This window comes from Colias philodice, chromosome 16 (genome assembly GCF_061535455.1).
Source record: "Colias philodice isolate Cphi_HAF_F1 chromosome 16, ilColPhil1 Martin Lab GWU primary, whole genome shotgun sequence".
Taxonomy (NCBI): domain Eukaryota; kingdom Metazoa; phylum Arthropoda; class Insecta; order Lepidoptera; family Pieridae; genus Colias; species Colias philodice.
This window is the reverse complement of record NC_143101.1, coordinates 3356957-3376768: the sequence shown is the minus strand read 5'-3', so window position 1 is coordinate 3376768 and position 19812 is coordinate 3356957. Positions and strand designations below refer to the sequence as shown.

The window sequence follows — 19812 nt, the reverse complement described above, 5'->3', positions numbered from 1 at the left end:
AAGTTGGATTCTTTTATTAAAATTGATACTTATTTTAACATCATTTGGGATCTCATGAAACATGTTTTGTACTAACACGAAATTCTATTATGATATACATTCAGGTTTTACTTATTAATCTGAAGTTTTTCCTGCTCTTTCCCTCAAATATATTTTAAATTATAATCTCTACAAACTCAAAGAAAACACATTAAAGGATATTTGGATTTATTATTTGGTTACGGGGATATTAAAGCTAAAATATTTAAAGCAATTACAAATGTCCACTTAAAATTATATAATTAAAACACTGTTATTAATTCGCGACACATTTTGAAGACGTTAAAATTTTAAAACGAAAGAGTTCAAAAGAAAAAGTGTTAACGTTCATGATTAGACATTTAATATTAACGAACAAGCTTGGCCTTTAAACTTTCACTATCTATCGATTTTAAACTTCAGAGTATTTGCTTTCATAAACATTTTATTAACTTTGAAGCTAATATTTTTTATTATATAAAAAGAATTAAGCGTAGACAAAGTCGTGGTCGACTTCGAGCTTTTTCAGAAGTCTTGTTGGCAGTTCAGAGACTATGTTGGATGGAATTTTATCTGAAAAAGAAACAAAGGAAAATCAATATGGCTCATAAATTGTATGAGCAAATACTTTGAAATCTGCTTTCTAATATAATTTCTAATATTAATATTTCTATATTATCATCTTTGCATGTTTAGAATTATTGTAAATTGTATTTTTCTGTATGTGATTCGAATTGTATTCAGTTTAAAAGAAAATTCTTTAACCATAAAATAAAAATTTCTAGTGCACCAAATATTATTAACAGAACTTATTTATTTTGTTGAACCTGTGATAATTTCCAAGATTTAAACTTAAATTATAAGTAAGATTTTTTCTTATTGTTGTTTACTTATTTAATACCTGAAAAAATATTCAATATACTCACCATTACACCTATAAACCAGATTAGACCAGATGATCATCTCTTGCGAGAAGCAGAACACCCCAAGCCTTCCACCCTTCAGAGTGAAATCATATACATTCCCAGAATCAGCGACCAATCTGTTATTTTCATAGATTTTAAGACGAATTAGACCAATCTTAGGTCTGTGCAGTAAACGCCATCGGTAGGCGGTTTTTTCACGCCAACCTACGTTGCGAGGATCTTTCCAGAGGAGTGTGACCTGGTGAAAATAGATTAGAGGAATTTAAATGCTTTGTAGTTAGAAATGTAGGAAATAAATGAAAGTTTTAAAATAAAATCGACATAAAAAAGGCAATTGGACTCGATTAAACAAACAATCAAAAAAATAATATCAAGTACCGAGTACGTAAAAGCAAAAAAGTTATTTTGACGGAGCAATTTGTGCCAATATCAAAACCAATTTTTCTGTATCCAGTAAGACAGTTGGATGTAAACCAATTTTATTGTTATCTTTAAATATTTATTCATCCTTAAACTAAAATATCTCTGATTAAATTCATCAACGAGCAAACAATATAGATCAAAAATAGCAAATATTACCAAAAAGGTCCTGCCCTATCTTATCTTTAATATATATAAATCTCGTGTCACAATGTTTGTCCTCAATGGACTCCTAAACCACTTAACCGATTATAATAAAATTTGCACACCATGTGCAGTTCGATCCAACTTGAGAGATAGGATAGTTTAAACATGTAGGTACCACGGGCGAAGCCCGGGCGGACCGCTAGTATACTAATAAATTTCATCAGATTCAACCCAAATTACCTGATCAGGAGTAGACTCAGTATTCCAAAGCGCATTTCTCAAAGTTTTGCCTGGACCGGTCTTTGAATTGACGACCTTCAGTTGTATCCCGGGTTCTGCTACTGCTCTAAAGGGGGTGGTCTGCCAATATGTCTGTGTGTTCTTCTTCCACATTACTACGTAGAATCGTTTGTTGTTCTGGTAGCTGTTTATTGGAAAAATTGAGGAAATATTATGGAGATAGATGCCTATTTATTGAAATGACCCAGAAATTGTTAGGATAAATGCCTTTTTATCGGAAAAGCCTCAGAAATTATAAGAAATCAAGGCAATCAATTCGATTAATATACTTAGTAAATATAAAGTTTAAAAATTAAAATCGTATAAATATATAGATGAGCATAGAACTTATATTCCATTATTACAAGCCGGTTAAAAATAACTGAAACTATAAAATAATAAAGATAAATTGAGAAGGTTGTAAATTATATAATTAGATGTACGATAAGATATTCCTTTGTTTACCACAAGAGAAGAAATTATTTAATATTCAAATTGGTTATTTATGATCTCGTTGGTTCAAATTTTCGGTTCTGTACCTTTAAATTAGATAAGATAGATATTAAATAAATTCAGAGCAGTAATTTAGCAATAAAGTTTATATTAATTCTGATACAAAGTGTAGATGGGGAAAAATTGTTCTATTACAATACCCTTATAACTTAGGACATTTTCCGAAAATTCATGAAAATCGGTCAAGCCGTTTCTGAAAAGCTTGATTACAAAAATCGTGAATTCATGACATAAATTTCACATCAGAGAATTTTTAGATCGTCACAAAATCAACTTACCCAAATATGAAGCCAACATAATCGTCATCTATTTGTGAATCAACGAAGAATGTTCCTTCAAAGTCAACACCACCGAAATTATCGAAGCCCACAGCCAAACCCGGGTCAGAGTTTAGTGTTTGGATAATTTCTGCTCCTTCGTTAGCTATTTCCCAATTTGGGTCCTGTTGGGAGGTGCCTTCTGGGTCTAAACGTACTGTCATGTAGTTTCTGGGAAATATATATATTATTATAAGTGAAAATTCAGTTTTATTTTGACTTTGAAGTTTAAATGGAATGTACAATCGTGTTCAGGATTTTTTTTGTGATTTAAGTAGGATTTTATGAAAAATGGTATAGCTTTGCAATGAAAGTTTATAAGTGATAATATTTATTAGCAAAATCTCCAATTAGTCTGATTATTTTTCCTTTTTCGAGATACTTTTTGACGTGACAACGTCTTAAATTAGGTTGCGACTGGGAGTCACTTATGAAAAAGTGTAACGCTCGGTAACGTTACGATGAGTCACCGAACGAGAGAGAGGCCCGCCGAATGCCTTGCGTCTCTCTCCCACTCAACTATGATCGAGAAAAAGACGTTGTCACGTAAAATCTTCGCCCGTAAAACCGACTTTACAGGCAACCATTTTTTCTTTATAAGAAAATGCTTTACCTTTGGTTAGTCTTACCTGAAGTCAGTGCGGAATATCTTCGAATTGTTTGGACAGTTATCCAGATCGTTAGTGACTTTATCACCATCATTGTCATTATCACACACATCACCAATACCATCACCTATAAAAAATTATAAACCTTCATTATAATTTCATGTATTAAACTATTCTGTTATAGTCTCGTATGTCTTTCAGATTATTGAGACATTTCTAAGCATCAGAAAATTTTCAAATCAAAATAAATTCATGAACATTTTCATTAAAACTTTTAATTAAATCATCAATTAATTGTTTGTGAAAATTCATTTATTTTATAATTGATCTTCTTTATCACAAGCAATTAATTATTAACGTTTTTTAATTATTCTACGATATTTTTTTCAAGAAATTTCACTATCTACGTTATAAACCAAGTATCAAAAATATTATTTTCCTCACCATTAGTATCAAGTTGGTCAGGATTATGTACCAACGGACAGTTATCCTCTAAGTTAGGTATTCCATCACCATCGATATCATCATCACACGCGTCTCCCTTCCCATCACCGTCCACGTCTTGTTGATCACTGTTCGCTAGATTGGGACAATTGTCCAGACCATCTTGGATTCCATCTCTAAAAGGATAATAAGCTATTTTGAAATTTTCTGGGATAGAAGTGGCAAAAACAGTATGCGTTTTTCCAATGATTGACTGACCAGTTGGCTTGGTTGGTAGTGACCCTGCCTTCCAAGCCAGAGGTCGTGGGTTCGATTCCCACCTGAGGCAAATATTTGTGTGATGAACTATGATGTTTTCTCTATGTCTGGGTTTTAATTATCTGTATAAGTATTTATTTAAAATTATACAGTATGGTCAATGGGCCCATTTTTCATTTTCAGTTAGTTCGATTCCCAGTCAAAGCAAAGGAATTTTCGAAAATAATGGAATGTTTCATTGAGAAAAATTTGCTATCTTCAGTATTTCAAGTACTTTCCCTCCAGGGCCCATCGAAAATTTCCATACTGTATATATGTATGTTTATCAGCTATCTGGTTTCCATAACACAAGCTAAAGCTTAGTATGGGATCAGATCATGCCGTGTGTGAAAATTGTCCTTTTTTTAAGTGTGGAAATCTTGCACCCATGGCCCCCGGGGAACGAGCCGTGGGTTATGTCGGATTCTCACCGACTAAAACCCCACTGTGTTCCGTCGAGCCGCTTTAATGATGGGGCCGCAGGTATAGGTCGGAATTCTTCCGTGACGTGTGAAAATTTTTCTTAATTTTTTTTATTAAATTCCCTTTCATTCCAGCGAAAGGGACCTTGCACTAGATATTCTTTTTTTAATACATATTTATTTATTTATATACTCACTGGTCTGTCGGGTATTGGTTGCAATTCTTCCGCAACGTGTGGAAATTGTCCTGAAATATGTATATACTCACTGGTCCCTATCCACATCGCTATCGCACGCGTCGCCCACGTTGTCCCTGTCCGCGTCGTCCTGCGCGGGGTTGCGCACGCGCGGGCAGTTGTCGCACACGTCGCCGATGTAGTCGCCGTCCGTGTCCTCTTGGTGCGGGTTGTATACGCGCGGACAGTTGTCGTTCTCGTTTGGTATACCTGTGGAATAACTGGTTAAATTTGGGAATATATAAAAATGAAACCCGTTTTCCTTGGTCACGGCATCACGCGTGAACGGGTGGACCGATTTCGATAATTTTTTTTATTATATTCCTTGAAGTACGAGGATGGTTCTTACGTAGAGAAAACGTAAATATGTACCACGGGCGAATTTTACACAACTAGCTCGTGAGCCATATTCGCGAGCAAAACTACACGGATGACAAGGACCACTCCGAGCAAGAAACCTATTCGAAATAGAAACAGAATTAGCGCGCCGCCACTTAATCTAATAATTCATTCAAATTACATTTATTTGCAAGAATGCAGTTACATTTACTTAAGTACGACCACAAAATTTCTCTTGAACTGACCATATAGCTGTGTTTTTTTGCAATTTAGCATTTTTTTTTCCAACCCTAAAATCCTTACTGATCACTATTTTCATAAAAAAAATTGTGTTAGCCTACCATCATTATCCATATCCGGGTCACACACATCCCCCAGCCCGTCCCGGTCTGCGTCCTCTTGTCCCGGGTTGAACTTGCGCGGACAGTTGTCACAAGCATCTCCTCGCTTGTCACTGCGGTCCTCGTCCCGGTCCAGTTGGTCCGGGTTCGCGATTAGCGGACAATTGTCCTGTTTTGATTTATTATTTTCTAAGAAAGGATCTCAAAATTGTGTTTCTTTCATTACCTTTTTTAATAGAAACAAGTAGATTACAAACACGTTTCGTTAAAAACCATCAAATCAGTGTCAGTAGTAATAACTTCATTGAAGCCAAAATTTTTGCATCCTTTTGATTACATAAGGATGCAAAAATTTTGCAAATTATTGCATTCTATGTGGAAAATCACAGAAGTCTACTAGCCATAGCTTTAATAGATAACTAAATATCTCGGAAAGTTTGGGACTCAACATCATTCCCATCTACACAGATAAAAAAAAAATATTTTTTATTTTTTTGGCAATAAGTAAATATAAATCCATTTTCAGGTCCATCACATCATATTCCATACATTCATTACATGTACAGAGGTTCACAAACACTCACAGGTATATTAGGTATTCCATCCCCATCCGCGTCCGGATCGCACGAGTCTCCAAGTCCATCCTGATCCGCATCCTCTTGTCCGGAGTTAGACACTTCCGGACAGTTATCCGCAGCACAGTGCCGTTCGGAACACGGCAGCTGGTGATCCGGATATCCGTCCAAATCACGGTCCGGACCGCACACTGTGCCGTTACCCGCCCAACCAGTCTGAAATACGGTTATATAATTTCGTAAACAATACAATGCCCTGCCCCGGCCCTGCCCTGCCCCTGCCCCTGCCCTGCCCCTGCCCCTGCCCTGCCCCTGCCCTGCCCCTGCCCTGCCCCTGCCCCTGCCCTGCCCTGCCCTGCCCTGCCCCTGCCCTGCCCCTGCCCTGCCCCTGCCCTGTCCCTGCCCTGCCCCTGCCCTGCCCCTGCCCTGCCTTGCCCCTGCCTTGCCCCTGCCCTGCCCCTGCCCTGCCCTGCCCTGCCCCTGCCCTGCCCCTGCCCTGCCCCAGCCCTGCCCCAGCCCTGCCTCTGCCCTGCCCCTGCCCTGCCCCTGCGCTGCCCCTGCGCTGCCCCTGCCCTGCCCCTGCCCTGTCCTGCCCCTTTCCTGCCCCTGCCCTGCCCTGCCCCTGCCCTGTCCTGCCCCTTTCCTGCCCCTGCCCTGTCCTGCCCCTGCCCTGTCCTGCCCCTGCCCTGTCCTGCCCCTGCCCTGTCCCTGCCCTGCCCATGCCCTGCCCCTGCTCTGCCCCTGCCCTGCCCCTGCCTTGCCCCTGCCCTGCCCCTGCCCCTGCCCTGCCATGCCCCAGCCCTGCCTCTGCCATGCCGCTGCCTTGCCCCTGCCCTACCCCTGCCCTACCCCTGCCCATGCCCAACGTACCGCGCACACGCACGCCTGCCCGAAGCCGCAAACAGCGTTGTACCGGCGGCAGCGCGCGGGGTCGCAGCGCCGCACTAGCTCGCCCGCGTCGATGCACGGACGGGATGTGTTCACATAGAAGTGACCGCCACACGGGACGCATGTGAACGAACCCTGGGGTCAAAAATATTGTTTAAGTCAACTATTACGAACTGTCAAACGCTTTTAAAATAAGAGGTATTGATGAAAATGATAAGCAGAGATGGGAAATAGTAAATAAAATGAGCAGAGAAAAGAAATAGTGAACAGAAATGAAATATAGTACTTACACAGAAATTAAAAAAGCACATAGACAAAACAAATAAATAGGCATGGAAAATTATTATAAAGATGAAAAAGAAAAGATCGACAACAAAAAGTTATTTTTATTTTTTGTCACTTTAAGAGACACTTTGGCGCTCTTTTTTTCTCGAGATAAAACGTTTGGTTTTGTCACGATAAAAGTGGTTTATCGCAGATAAAACCAAAACTAAAAGTAATTACACAAAATGCTCTGACAAATATCTTGCAAATGTTTTAATATAATTGTTTATGAAAAAAAAATCATAATAAGTCCATGTCAAGTAAAAAACGTAAAAGTGTGAAAATTAGAGCTAACTTGGTGATTTTTTTTTTATCGAGTCAATTTTAGTATTTTATGTTTTTGATTAAACAGAATCGTTGAACATATCATCTAGTTTGATATATATTTTATTTTTTAGATTTGGTCTTGAATATTACACGTATCATCTAATAGAAGATTGGTTATTTTGCTTTATGCCCCCTCTTAAACACAAAATTTAAAACAGAAAATTTACTATTGATATCGATTCCTAAAACACCCATAAACGATCATATCATAAACACAAAAAAATCTTACTCACAGGCGTATTAACACACAATCTCCCCCTGGGGCACGGTTCCCTCCCCGCACACTCGTCCACGTCCACGCAATGTTCCCGTCTCCTCTCATCCCCCGCGCCCCTCCACCCCGCACTCCCCTCGAACCCGGGGGGACAAGCACCACAGATGAACCCACCGTCCACATTACGACAGGATACCATTTCATCGCAGGGACGAATGAGATCGCATTCGTCCATGTCCACGCAGGTGTAGCCTAAAATATTACATTTTGATAAAAGACCGAAATCGCTCAGAGAGCGACAATTAGCTCATAACATGTCGTGGTCACAGTAAAACATCCGTCAAAGTCAAAAGTACTTTTAATCTAATGATTATTTTAGAAAAAGATGTATCGTTCAATATTTCAAACCCAGTATAAACGATTACCTACATTGTATTCAATTCTTACTCCACTTGTTTCTCATCAAATTTAGTTTTGGATATTCTCAATATTATGTCATGTCATCATGGTTCAGTGTTCAATGAACAGTCCACTAGGGCAATACGTGCGGGCTTTGTTTCATTAGCTAGATAACTTAGTTTAAACCTAGCTTTCCCAAATTTCTCGGAATAATAAACTTTTAGTTTCAAATTGTTCAACTAAATTAAGCACTTGGTGCTCTCATACTTCGTGGAATAGGCTTGTAGGTCAATGTAAGATCCTAATGAAAATTAGATTGTGGTTATTAAACATTTGACCGAAACTCAGAATTGCTACAGAAAAGGGCTACAAAAGACGTTAATATGTCTATAAATAAAAGACATAGATTGAGAACAAAAACAGATAAGTATATTTTACTATAGATGAAATTAATATGGGGCAAGATTTCTTATGATTATCATAATTAAGGGCCAATATTTCTGCCTGATGTACCCTAAAACCAACTCTGTCTCCTTCGATGACTGAATTTTCAAGCTAGAATCGTACTTTAAGTACTTCATTTTTTTCCTAATCCTAATACTCCTGAAAACTAGGTGGACAGAACGATACCAATAAAAAAATGTACATTTAAACACAATTTACTCAAAAAAAACAAAAGTTCTACGTATTAAACACATTGACCACTTAACCAAATACCATTTTTTTATTAAACTTACCATTCCACTCATACCCTTTAGGGCAGCCTTCACACTCATAGTAAGGACTAGAACTACTAGGAGTGCATCGTCTATCACCACAAGGTCGTCTAGACTCGCAGATATGTTGGCATCTTTGCCCATCTCCTAAGTATCCTGTGGGACAGGATCCACAACGTGGACCAGATGATGTTTCCTGGCATTCTACACCTGAAAGATATATTATTCATAGAAATATTTCGTTTTGTCTTAGAAATCGTTTTTGATTATTTTATCTGACCAATAATTGAAACGTAGCTATGACGTCACAAAATGGTGTTGATTCGATCCTATTTTTAGGATCATATTTTTTCCACTATTATGTGAATTTCATTACAATGCAATTAAAAGAAAGATGATACATTGATACCTTGGAAACAAGAGATCTGCCTGCAAGAAATTCTTTCACATTCTTCCCCGTTCCCGGTAAAGCCAGCAGGACATGAGCCACAACGATAGCTTCCATCAGGCATATCATTACATTGGACACCTACAAAATATAATAACAGACATGTCTAGAAATTATTTCACCACCAACAATTGCCAAATGTTGAAATAATATTGCTTTCAGTTAGCAAAAAGTGTAGTAGGTACAGCTATTACAGGTATATTATTATTAAAGGTTTTTAAATATCTACTCGTAAAATAATGTCTCTACAAGCAAACTTTAAAAGTTCACCTCTAAAATTTACATAAATCTACAAAAATATTACGAAAGTTAAGTATTTCTTGCCACTTTTTTTAAACTAAGTCAGCGCTCAATTCCTAGCATATTTTATGAACAGCTGACAAATTCTTTGTCTTCTAAATAAAATTCTTGTCACAGTATTTGTTGCCATACTCCTCAATAACGGCTTGACCGATTTTTATGAAATTTTATATGCATATTCGCTTCATCTGGTCGTAGGTAAACTAATTTTAAACCTCAAAGTGATAAAGGTAAGGCAAACGTTTTCCGGGTCAGTTAGTATAATATAAAAGAGAAAGTGTCTATTAAGCGAATCCTAAAGAAAAACTGGAATAAGGGTGCTTTTCCACAAGAAATGAGCCATGCAGCTATGTTGCGAATATGTAATAGCTATGCTGTGAAACTATATGACCAACTATCCACTGATACTAAGCTATGTAGCGGTGTAAGATGCGCTATGTGATGTATCGAATCGATATTCAACGGAATTCGATATGCATTTAACCGTTATTCGATACTGCACATAGCTCGAGCTCGACATATACCCAGGATGCATCCATAGCATTTGTATGCTATAGCACACATATTTTCATATCAAAAACATATCTTATTTGAATCCGTTTCCAGTGCTAAGCTATATTATGCATCAATTAATTTGATGATATCAAACGCACCCACAGCAACATAGCATAGCATATCTCTGGTGGAAATGCACCCTAATCCCTTAGAATACATTATATATAACTCAGTTTATATATGTATTCTAATCCATAGTATACTCACGTCCACCAAAACAAGGGTTAGCACTGCACGCCGTTCGACAGGTCTGTCCGTCACTCGTCTGTCGCCCGGGACAGCGCTCGCAGCGGTAGCCGCGATCCGTGTCGACACAATATTCAGCTGTTGTGTATAAATATGATATGAACATGAACTTAAATAATATAATATGAATATACAAACATTTTTTTACTCATTTGCATTTTTATTTTACCACATACTGACCCCGACCATATAGGGACCATAATCCATATATCCTGAATAATTTAGGTACCTAGTAGTAAAAAAATATTTACACTAAAATGATGATTAGAATTCTACAACTACATAAACGATATTGATTTCTTCTAGGTTACTAATGCTATATATTCCCCTTTATTTAACCCAGTAGAACCGAAGAGAGTGACGATTCTAAACCTACCCAAAAAATGAATATGATGAATCGCACTTCATTTGATATTTGCATAACCTGGATTCGATGAGAACAAAAATCCGTTTTATATAAGTAAAAGTAACTATAATAAAATTTACTCTTATCCTAATTAGAATCATTTAAACTGTTATTCGATAACGTTAAGCAACGCTCTTAGCCTGTGTTCTAGATTCTAGCAGCCCTTAAGGTTCGACCTTCGTAACGAGATATTTATATTTTAATTTGTCCCTAAGAAATACAAATGCAAAATTTATAAATTTAAAGTGGATGGAAGGTTTCCCAGACCAGCTAGTTAATCTATATTTTTCCTATGATACTTACACTGTGAGCATCTTCCTCTAGTACATGTAACTGGTCTGCATCTCTTCCCATCTCCCTCCATGCCTTGCGGACAAGCACCACATTGCACACCAGTCGCCGTGTTCCGACATTCCACGCCTAGTATGGAATATTTGTTCACTCAAACATTAGATACTAGACTTCTTTAAGAAGCGCTTTCTCCAAAAATACAGAAACATGTAATACTAATGTTTACCATGCCATTATAATTTTGTATTTATATCTAATGATTATAGCCAGAACAGCTTTATTAAGGGCTTGGTCTAGTAGTGCAAACAAATGCATCCTGTCATCCTATATGTAAATAATACAAATGTACTAAGGGAAAGTTGCTCCACTTAATTTTTAAAAATTAAATCATTCGTATGCATAATTTAATATTCGTAATAAGTACCAAAAATGACAATTTGAAACAATTTTCGTGAAAATTACACCGGGTGATTTTTTTTTATCAGTACACAAAATTTGCGAATACTTTCTATTGATATCTTCAACTTCATGTTTATATAACTGATCAACTTTTCAAAGAAATTTGGACGAAATATATAAAAAAATAAGCTTTCCATACAAAATGCATAACTCTATACATTTTTTTCGACCTAAGTTTCTTAGTGAAAGTTGTTCAGTGTAACTAATAAAACGGATAAACAAATTTTGTATATAATAAAAAAATGTAAAATAGAAAAATACGCAAATGAAAACAAAAGATATTTATTTCTGACTAGCTTCCGCCCGCGACTCCGTCCGCGCGGATGTCGGTCTTCGCGTCTTCTACAGATTTATTATATTATGTATAATATATAGATTTATATTGATAAACCTAATAAATCTTTTGCTAGCATTCTGATGCTTTATCGGTTGCACTGGATTTATCTCTTTTTTTTTTCAATCGCTTGAATGATATAGGATGGGTCCTTGATGGGCATCGAATGCTGAAGTCTCGAATCAATCAATTCTGACAGTAGGCAATTTATGTAAAATCTTGATAATGGTCCATCATTTTATTTTGCCTAAACGTTACATAATTTTTTATATATTCTATTTTTAACGAATGATTCACTCCAGTCCAAACAGAATAAGCAGAATTCTGCTTATTTGTATTTCAAAAGTGTTATTTTTTGCATTGTATTTCAAATGTTATTTTTTTTTTATTTTTAACCGCATCTTCCGCATTCATGTCTTTTGCCGGAATTAGACATTTAACTTCTACTAGTCCCATTTTCCCTTTTTGATATGGGAGTGTATAAAGTAAATTTTTTAGATATTTCTCGTTATACTTTTAAAAAGTTATTATTGTCATTTTGCTCATTAGGTAAAGTAATTTCGATATCAGTTTTAAGTTTTTTGATACCTGCAATAATAACGTCATAATCGCCTGCACATACTTAACGATTACACCCTGTATACAATCCACCATCCACATTCATAATGATTTCCTGTCCTCCTCTCCTTTACGCTGTTCACCGATACATTTTAAATGAGTAAATCTGCTACCACTGAAAGATGTTTCATTGTGATCAGCAAATTTTCACCACTGTTGTCGATTATTTGTTTTTCATTTTTAATCGGCAATTGGGAATCATCAGTTTTGTTTTTTGCAGATTGGTGATGTACCCTAACAATACGTCGAAAAGGGAAAGCATCAACGAATTATCGTTTTCGTCCTCTTTTTTTATTCTTCGCGTCTCTGTTACTTGTGTTTGTTTAGTTCTCAACACCCACTGAATTTTCTATGTTATTGTGATCTTCCATTACATCTGAGTTTTGATGATGTGATGATAATCCATTCGTTTTAATATTGGTACTTAGAGTTGGTGGACTAAACTAGAAATGGCGGACTAAATTTGTCAGCGCGTCTGTAAGATCAGAATATAAAACCAACATCCTGTATTTAAGTTACAAAATTAATAATCAAACAACATGCCGCTACGTTGAAAATGACTAGAAGAAAAAATTAAAACACCTCGGCATATAATTTTGGAGTAAACAAATCATTTTCCCCGTATGGGGATTTCCCCGGATGAACTTGGGAAGTTCAAGTTCTCAATACAAGTTTATATTATATTTCGTACTTCTCAAACGAAAAATAAACATTTTTGAAACTTCAAAAAAAATATATTATAAGAAAATTTATGAGCTTACTTTAGTTTTAAACAAATATACATCCCTTTACTGACACCCCGTAAAATAAAGAAATTGTTGCCAATCACCTTTGCAATCTATTTGGTTTCATTAACTTTATGTTCAAAGATAATTTTTTTTCTAGTAGTTACACGCGTATTTTTTTCGTTTATTTTCCATATCGAAATCAAATGTTTAAAAATACATACGAATATTTGCACAAAACTAAGATAAAAATAATCAATTAACAAAAATATTAAATTTAATGAAGTAGAGCAACTTTCACTTCGGTATGAAGGAAAATCGAGCGTAGAGCACACGTCAGAACGCTCCGGCCCAAGGAGCGCGACTAAAGAAATTCGCTAGGATTTTTCCTAATTATTTTAAATATTTTTTTAATATTTAAAGAATAATCAAAATTCAAAAAAAATTTTTTTAAAGGATTAATACTCATTGGTCTTCAACCAACTCGAATAAATTAATGGAAAAAATAACTTTTAGCAGTATTTATCAATAGATTTTGTAAGGCAAAAAATGGGAAATTTAATGAATTTATAACGTTCTAATTAGGAAAATCATAAGTTTTTCGGCAATTGTATTCAGCAGTTTTTAATAACGACTATATAAGGATGATAATGCGCTGATCAGATTGTGTAAATTGTAATCGGTTGCAACGTAGTGAGTGCACAAACTTAGCTCGAAATGTCTTTGGGGGAAAGAGACTTATCTTGAAGGCCTGATTAAGGTAACATAAAGTAACTTTATAAATGTGAAAAAATTCACGCGCATTGCGTATATAACACTAATTGATAAACAAGAAAAAAAAATTCAGTTTATCATTTCATTAGCCGGGAAAAAATTGTCAAATAACTTGTTGAAAACGCAATTTTGCTAGACTGCAGCCTTAAAGAAACATATCATATTATGTCGTTTCTTTCATTGCCTGGCGGCAATTATTTGAGAAAGTCTGTGTAAATGGAATACGCAATCTGTATCATTTCAGTTCAGTTCATTACAAGTCAAATCGTTGATTAAAAATTATTTACTGCATTTACTTATTTATTTTTATTTTATTACAAATCTCAACTTTATACTACACTTTTCTTTTATTGTATCTATTAGTATTTAATAATTCGATATTACCTGTTCAAGGAAACGAAATTCCTTAATTCCGTTAAAAAGTCCTTTGTTTTCTTTTTCAGATATTATGATTATACTGTGTACACTGTATATATTTGTGGATATTATCATTATACTGACTCCCATAAGAGAGACAGAGAATTTTATAAATTCTAACAATTTGCTCCTATCTAAGTTCTTCTCGTAAGTGGCAAGGTTCCAAATATTTTCAGGATTATCATCCAATGTTTTACTTTCGCTTCCATAAAATGAAAACCAAGTTCCAATCTGAATTAAGTACACATAATCCAACAACAAAATCTAATCCCGCGTTGTATAACGCCAATTCAAATAAGCTTTGAAATAATTTAACTTTTGCTTCATTTAACATTCAAACAGAGTTTCTCGTAGTCCCACGAATTAATTAAGAAACATGAAATGTTATTATTTTCCCGCTACCTTTAAAAGGTACTGCCAAGGCCAATCAAGCAACTGGATTCGAACACGTGGGCGACACTAGAAACTCTGTTTCTTATAAATTGTTAGAAAGGGCATAAATAAAACGCGCTTCTGTTACGTAAAATTTAATTAAACCCACACTAGTTGCTTGATTTACCTTAAACATACAATTGAATGAAATGAAATGAGAACTTAATTAGTAATACGAAGTTGGGTGAATATTTCATTTCATGCAAATTTGAGGATTTGGAAAAAACAACTGTTTTTAGGAAGGTCATTTAAATCTAGGAGACGGGCAGACATGGTTATGGAATTTCTTCTTCAATTTGAAGGCTTAATTTAAAGTATCACCCTAATTAACTTTATAAAACCAATGAGCAATAAGATTTTATTTAACTTTTATATCTGAATGTCTCGTCTTTTGCAAGAAATGCAATTTTCATCCAGAAAACATTACGAGGGGAAAAAGGTTAAGAAGTCACTTCTAAACATAAAAAATACCGATCACGTAGGCTGATCTACTTTTTGGTAATAAAACGTTTAATGCTGGTACAAAATCAGTTTACTAAGAAAAATCCAATGAACATTTTTTATGATTCTTTTCCTTAACGCTTACGCGTGCTTTAATTATTATAAGTGACCAGCCCACCCTATATTTAATTGGGTTTGGGACGTGATAAACTTACAAGTTTCTTTTGGGATTTTCCAATTAAAATTATTTGAATTACATTATGAAAATGATTACAACAGCTTTCAGTTTATAGTATCAAAACATTAACTATGGAATGGATATATGAAGAACATCTATTGTTAGTTTAAATCGAATGAAGCTAAGAACATTCTATGATATAAATAACTCAATAGATGCAGTTATTTTAAATGCAATCACACACGAAGATGCTAAGTTTAATAAACGTAGTTTCTAATGTTAGTCTAATATACGGGAAAATGTTAAACTTGAGAAAAATTAAAATAACTAGTAAAATAGAAATCATTCAGAAAAGGGAAATTATCTCAGAATATTCAAAAACAAGCATGTTCAATTATTTAACAAGACTCGAGAAATTAAGTTAAAGAAGAGAAAAGATACGGCTTGAGAAGGTACGACGTGTCAAAAATTCTATCGAAATATTTTAATCACTCTACAGGAAAACACACATATGCTATTTGGAAAATCTATCAAAATTAAAGTGAAGAAAATGAATTCATATGTTATGAATGAGTAGTATAACTAGAGCAGGTGAAGATGAAATCAAAAATATAAAATTAAATAAAAAAATCAATAATAAAATGAATGAAAAAATATGAATTACTAGTTAATATAACTAGGGTAACACGAAGAGCCAGGGTATTGTTCCTTAGAAGCTAGTAAAGGGACACTGACACACAAACACGTCATATTATTATCGAGGGAAAAATTGGATACTTAAAATTAAAATGAAGAAAATGAATGAAAAATATGAACTAGTAGTTAATATAACCAGGGTAACACGAAGAGCCAGAGCATCGTTCAACAGGAACAGCAGTATTGGCGCGATTACAACACGCGCGCATTTGGTTGCGGAGACCATCTATGAGACCCTTTTGGTCACCTAGCTCTCGGCGTAAGTGCTCTATGGTTTGACGAAGGAGTTTTAATTGGCGGATTACTTCGTCTGAAAAAAATTGGCAAAATTAAAGATAACTATCATATTTCATCAAAAAGAACACAAAAATAGAACGAATATACAAATATTTGTTCTAAACATTCTTGTTTTAAGTTTAATGACAAAATATTCAGAAAAAAATATTTTTAATTAATGAAACAAGAACAAGATTAAGTATTTATTTTCTTCGTAATTAAGACATCTACTAAAAGGTTATTTTAAGCTGTATTTCTATTTTCTAATGTTTTATATTCTTTTTAATCTACATTTATTTTAGCAGGCACTCTCGTACTATTTTTGCGAGATAACTATCCGACGTCCTGCAAAAATATTACGTCTACCTGTTTTATTTGCAGTGGACGTATGCTGCTCAAAATAAAATGTTATTCTGTGTGTCTACATTTTTATCTAATGAGATAAAAATGCCTAAAATGAATTAAATCTAAATAAATTTAGCTGTAAGTAAATTATGAGTTATACGATGCTTACCATCACAAGATTCAATATCTGTATTAGGAATGTCTCCCCTTTGAGTTGCAGGCGGTGTAGGTGGAGGAAGGGTTGGCAGAATATTAGGATCAATATAATTAGTTCTATAATCATCTCCTTGCATCTCTTCTCTTTTCAATCTTTCTTCTCGTGCTATGAAATCTTTTACTTCCTCTACATCTGAATCTACAGTGACGAGTGTTGGTGGACTAAGGTCATGGTGATCACAGTTTAATGATTTGAGCGCAGCCTTTTCACTGTCGTATACATCGACTGGTGCGTTTTCTTCGTGATACTGTCGAATTAATTATTATACAAAGGTTAATTTAAAGATTCTGGAAAATGTTATTGATCTGAATATTTGTAGGAGTTTTGCTAACCTAAAAAATGTACAATGTATAATGTGTACCGCAGTGTGCAACTTGTTATTGATTTTGATATCGACTTATACGCCGAGCGCAATAAATAAGTGCCTCATAAGTGAGCTTTTCAATTATTAGTACACCTAAACACCTAAAGATTTAAGTTAGGGTACAAAATTAAAGCTCAATATACGTACCAATTTAAACTTCTTATTAGCCAGTAACGTAAGAATATCATGTCGACCAGACATAGGGTGCCAATGTAGGGGCTGGCAGCCAACATAAAGCTTAACTTTTTCATGTGTCACAACTAGAAGTAATGTCTCTCGTGGATGAGACCCGAGACCCCATGATATTGATTTAAGGTGACCACCATGCAAACTCTCTAAGGATACTGTAAATGATAAAAACAAATTATTGTATTGTCACCGATCCTTGGTAAGTTTGAATTAGAAAAATATGCTCAGGATTGCATGTACCACTATACAATAATGAGCGAAACAAAAGGAATATATTTTATTTTGCGTTTGTTTGTGAACCCAATAATCCCTGAAATCATTGATCAAATATGTTGGCTTATTATAATTCCCTTAATTTACAACCAAGACTACTTCTAAACTTCTACACAGCAACAATTCTTATTTGATTATCCAGTCATCATTGTTTGCAAAGCATGGAATAAATAAAGATGCGAACAAAGAACTCAATTTCCATCGCTCAGAGACCAATAATCCATCACTCAGTGATCAACATGTCATTCTGAAGCGATTGCCTCTGGGTAATGTGAGATGATTTATTGATAGCCTCTGCTTTTAACATTTATGACTCGTAAAGTGACAAATTAATAACCGCCAGAATACTTTAGCATCTAATATTAAAGATGAATACAACATTTGATTGAGAGATTCTACAACTTAGTGTTAGATATCTTATTTCAAAATATATTCTCGTAACAATTATAGACTTCACAAATTACAAAAGCCTCGAGCTAATTTTGTTTAGTGAAAACAATATTGTAAATTCGTATTTCAATGTGATGAGACTAATGAATTGAAACTTACACATACAGAGTGTATAGAATGCTTGACACTTTCTACAATTTTTATTTTATTTATTCTTATATTCGTACAAATCGTACATATCCTATTAGATCTTACAAAAAATTATAAATCTTGATAATTTGTCTAGAATATTGGAATTAAAAGACGTCTTTGATTCGTTTTGGAGTCATTTAGAAGTTTTAATTGTCTTTCTTTAGTCCTAAAAGACTTTTTATGTTTTTTTTCTGTGTTATACCTGTACATTAGTGATTTCATAACTTATGCAAAAAAATATTTTTTTTATAAAAAATAAATAAGTAAGTATACCGGCTGAATTGCGAACCTCCTTTTTTTGAAGTCATTTAAAAACGAAAAATATCTAAAACAAGCATTATTTCAAACAAAAATTTCTATGCTCAAGCCTTACCTTTATTACTCTTGCTATTATAGAACAGAGAGAAAGCACTCTCATCAGTAACTTTTCCATGTAAGAGCTCCTCCCTTCGAGCAGCCTTATCGTGAGGTCCTCTCAGAAGGATTGCTACCTCCCTCTCTTCGGAGGCTGATGATGCAGCTATGGCGTCGTTGGTAGCATCTATAAGGTTAAGAGATATCTGTATAGTTGTTGAATTGAAATGTAATAGTGTGTGAGCTTGAGCGATTAAAAAAGTATGGTTTTCAATGCTTCCGAGTGTATTTTAGTGTTCTAAATGTATTGATTTTATCAAAATTTTTATTTGTCTCAGACTCCGATAAATCCTGTCAAGGTGACCAAATTAAAAACAGTAGAAATTAATTTAGTTCTATTGTGTATAGCTTTTTTTTACAATTTAAATAATTTATCAATCTACGAACAAGGAAAACCTTTCAATGTAACATCTTTCCAATCATAGGTCACATCTGTTAATACAATGTTCCACTGAAATAAAACAAATAGTGCACCAGCGCACAAAAAGGAAGACAAACTTGTGTCGGTGTGTCATCTGCTTCAAGAATAACCGCGTCCGTTTAGCAATATCTCCTTTCAACGTTAAACTTGTGTCAACTGGGATTATCTATTTTAGTAACCTGTAACCCCATGTGTGCTATATTATAACTCTATTTTCAAGCTACTTCAAAAATGAGGTTTTCAATAAAACTGAATTTGAAGCTATTGCATAGCTTCTATCGCGGGCCTTGAGCGCGGGGACCGAATCGAGAATTTCCGTAACGAAAAAACCTCACGCTCCCCACTCCGACGGGCTCGGAGGTGTGGCTTGAAGGCATGCTATGCAATAGCTTTACCGCGGCAGTCCCCGAGTGTCACACGTCTTTTTTTTATGTTACCTGAGAACTTTCGATTGGGTGGATTTTGATGATTAGAATGCTAGTGCATCTCGTGTAAACCCATTTAAATGCCTATTTTTGACAATATGAAGGCGGTTTAGTTTATTGTTAAAAAATATCAATTGAGTCAAATATACAGTGTGTCCGGACATGACATACCGATATTTGAAGGGGCTATTCTCCAGGTATTTTTATCGACAATTCAACCCCTCTACAGTCCCCTA

At 35.0% G+C, this 19812-nt stretch overlaps 1 protein-coding gene across 2 annotated transcripts in view; it reads right to left on the bottom strand.

Annotated features, from left to right (window-relative positions):
- Tsp (Thrombospondin) overlaps positions 1 to 19812 on the bottom strand; it is a 33104-nt gene continuing 13292 nt past the window's right edge. For both annotated transcript variants that reach the window (XM_089705252.1, XM_089705251.1), the window contains exons 3-21: positions 18690 to 18857; positions 17420 to 17616; positions 16861 to 17155; positions 16207 to 16380; positions 11009 to 11125; positions 10261 to 10377; positions 9160 to 9279; positions 8772 to 8960; positions 7655 to 7887; positions 6753 to 6905; positions 5892 to 6098; positions 5308 to 5476; positions 4660 to 4837; positions 3673 to 3848; positions 3250 to 3355; positions 2582 to 2791; positions 1752 to 1935; positions 945 to 1182; positions 1 to 591 (exon numbers count right to left, since the gene is read on the bottom strand). In XM_089705252.1, coding sequence (XP_089561378.1) covers positions 506 to 591; positions 945 to 1182; positions 1752 to 1935; positions 2582 to 2791; positions 3250 to 3355; positions 3673 to 3848; positions 4660 to 4837; positions 5308 to 5476; positions 5892 to 6098; positions 6753 to 6905; positions 7655 to 7887; positions 8772 to 8960; positions 9160 to 9279; positions 10261 to 10377; positions 11009 to 11125; positions 16207 to 16380; positions 16861 to 17155; positions 17420 to 17616; positions 18690 to 18857 — 3317 coding nt within the window. In that variant the 3' untranslated portion in view covers positions 1 to 505. The remainder of the gene's footprint in view (positions 592 to 944; positions 1183 to 1751; positions 1936 to 2581; positions 2792 to 3249; positions 3356 to 3672; positions 3849 to 4659; positions 4838 to 5307; positions 5477 to 5891; positions 6099 to 6752; positions 6906 to 7654; positions 7888 to 8771; positions 8961 to 9159; positions 9280 to 10260; positions 10378 to 11008; positions 11126 to 16206; positions 16381 to 16860; positions 17156 to 17419; positions 17617 to 18689; positions 18858 to 19812) is intronic.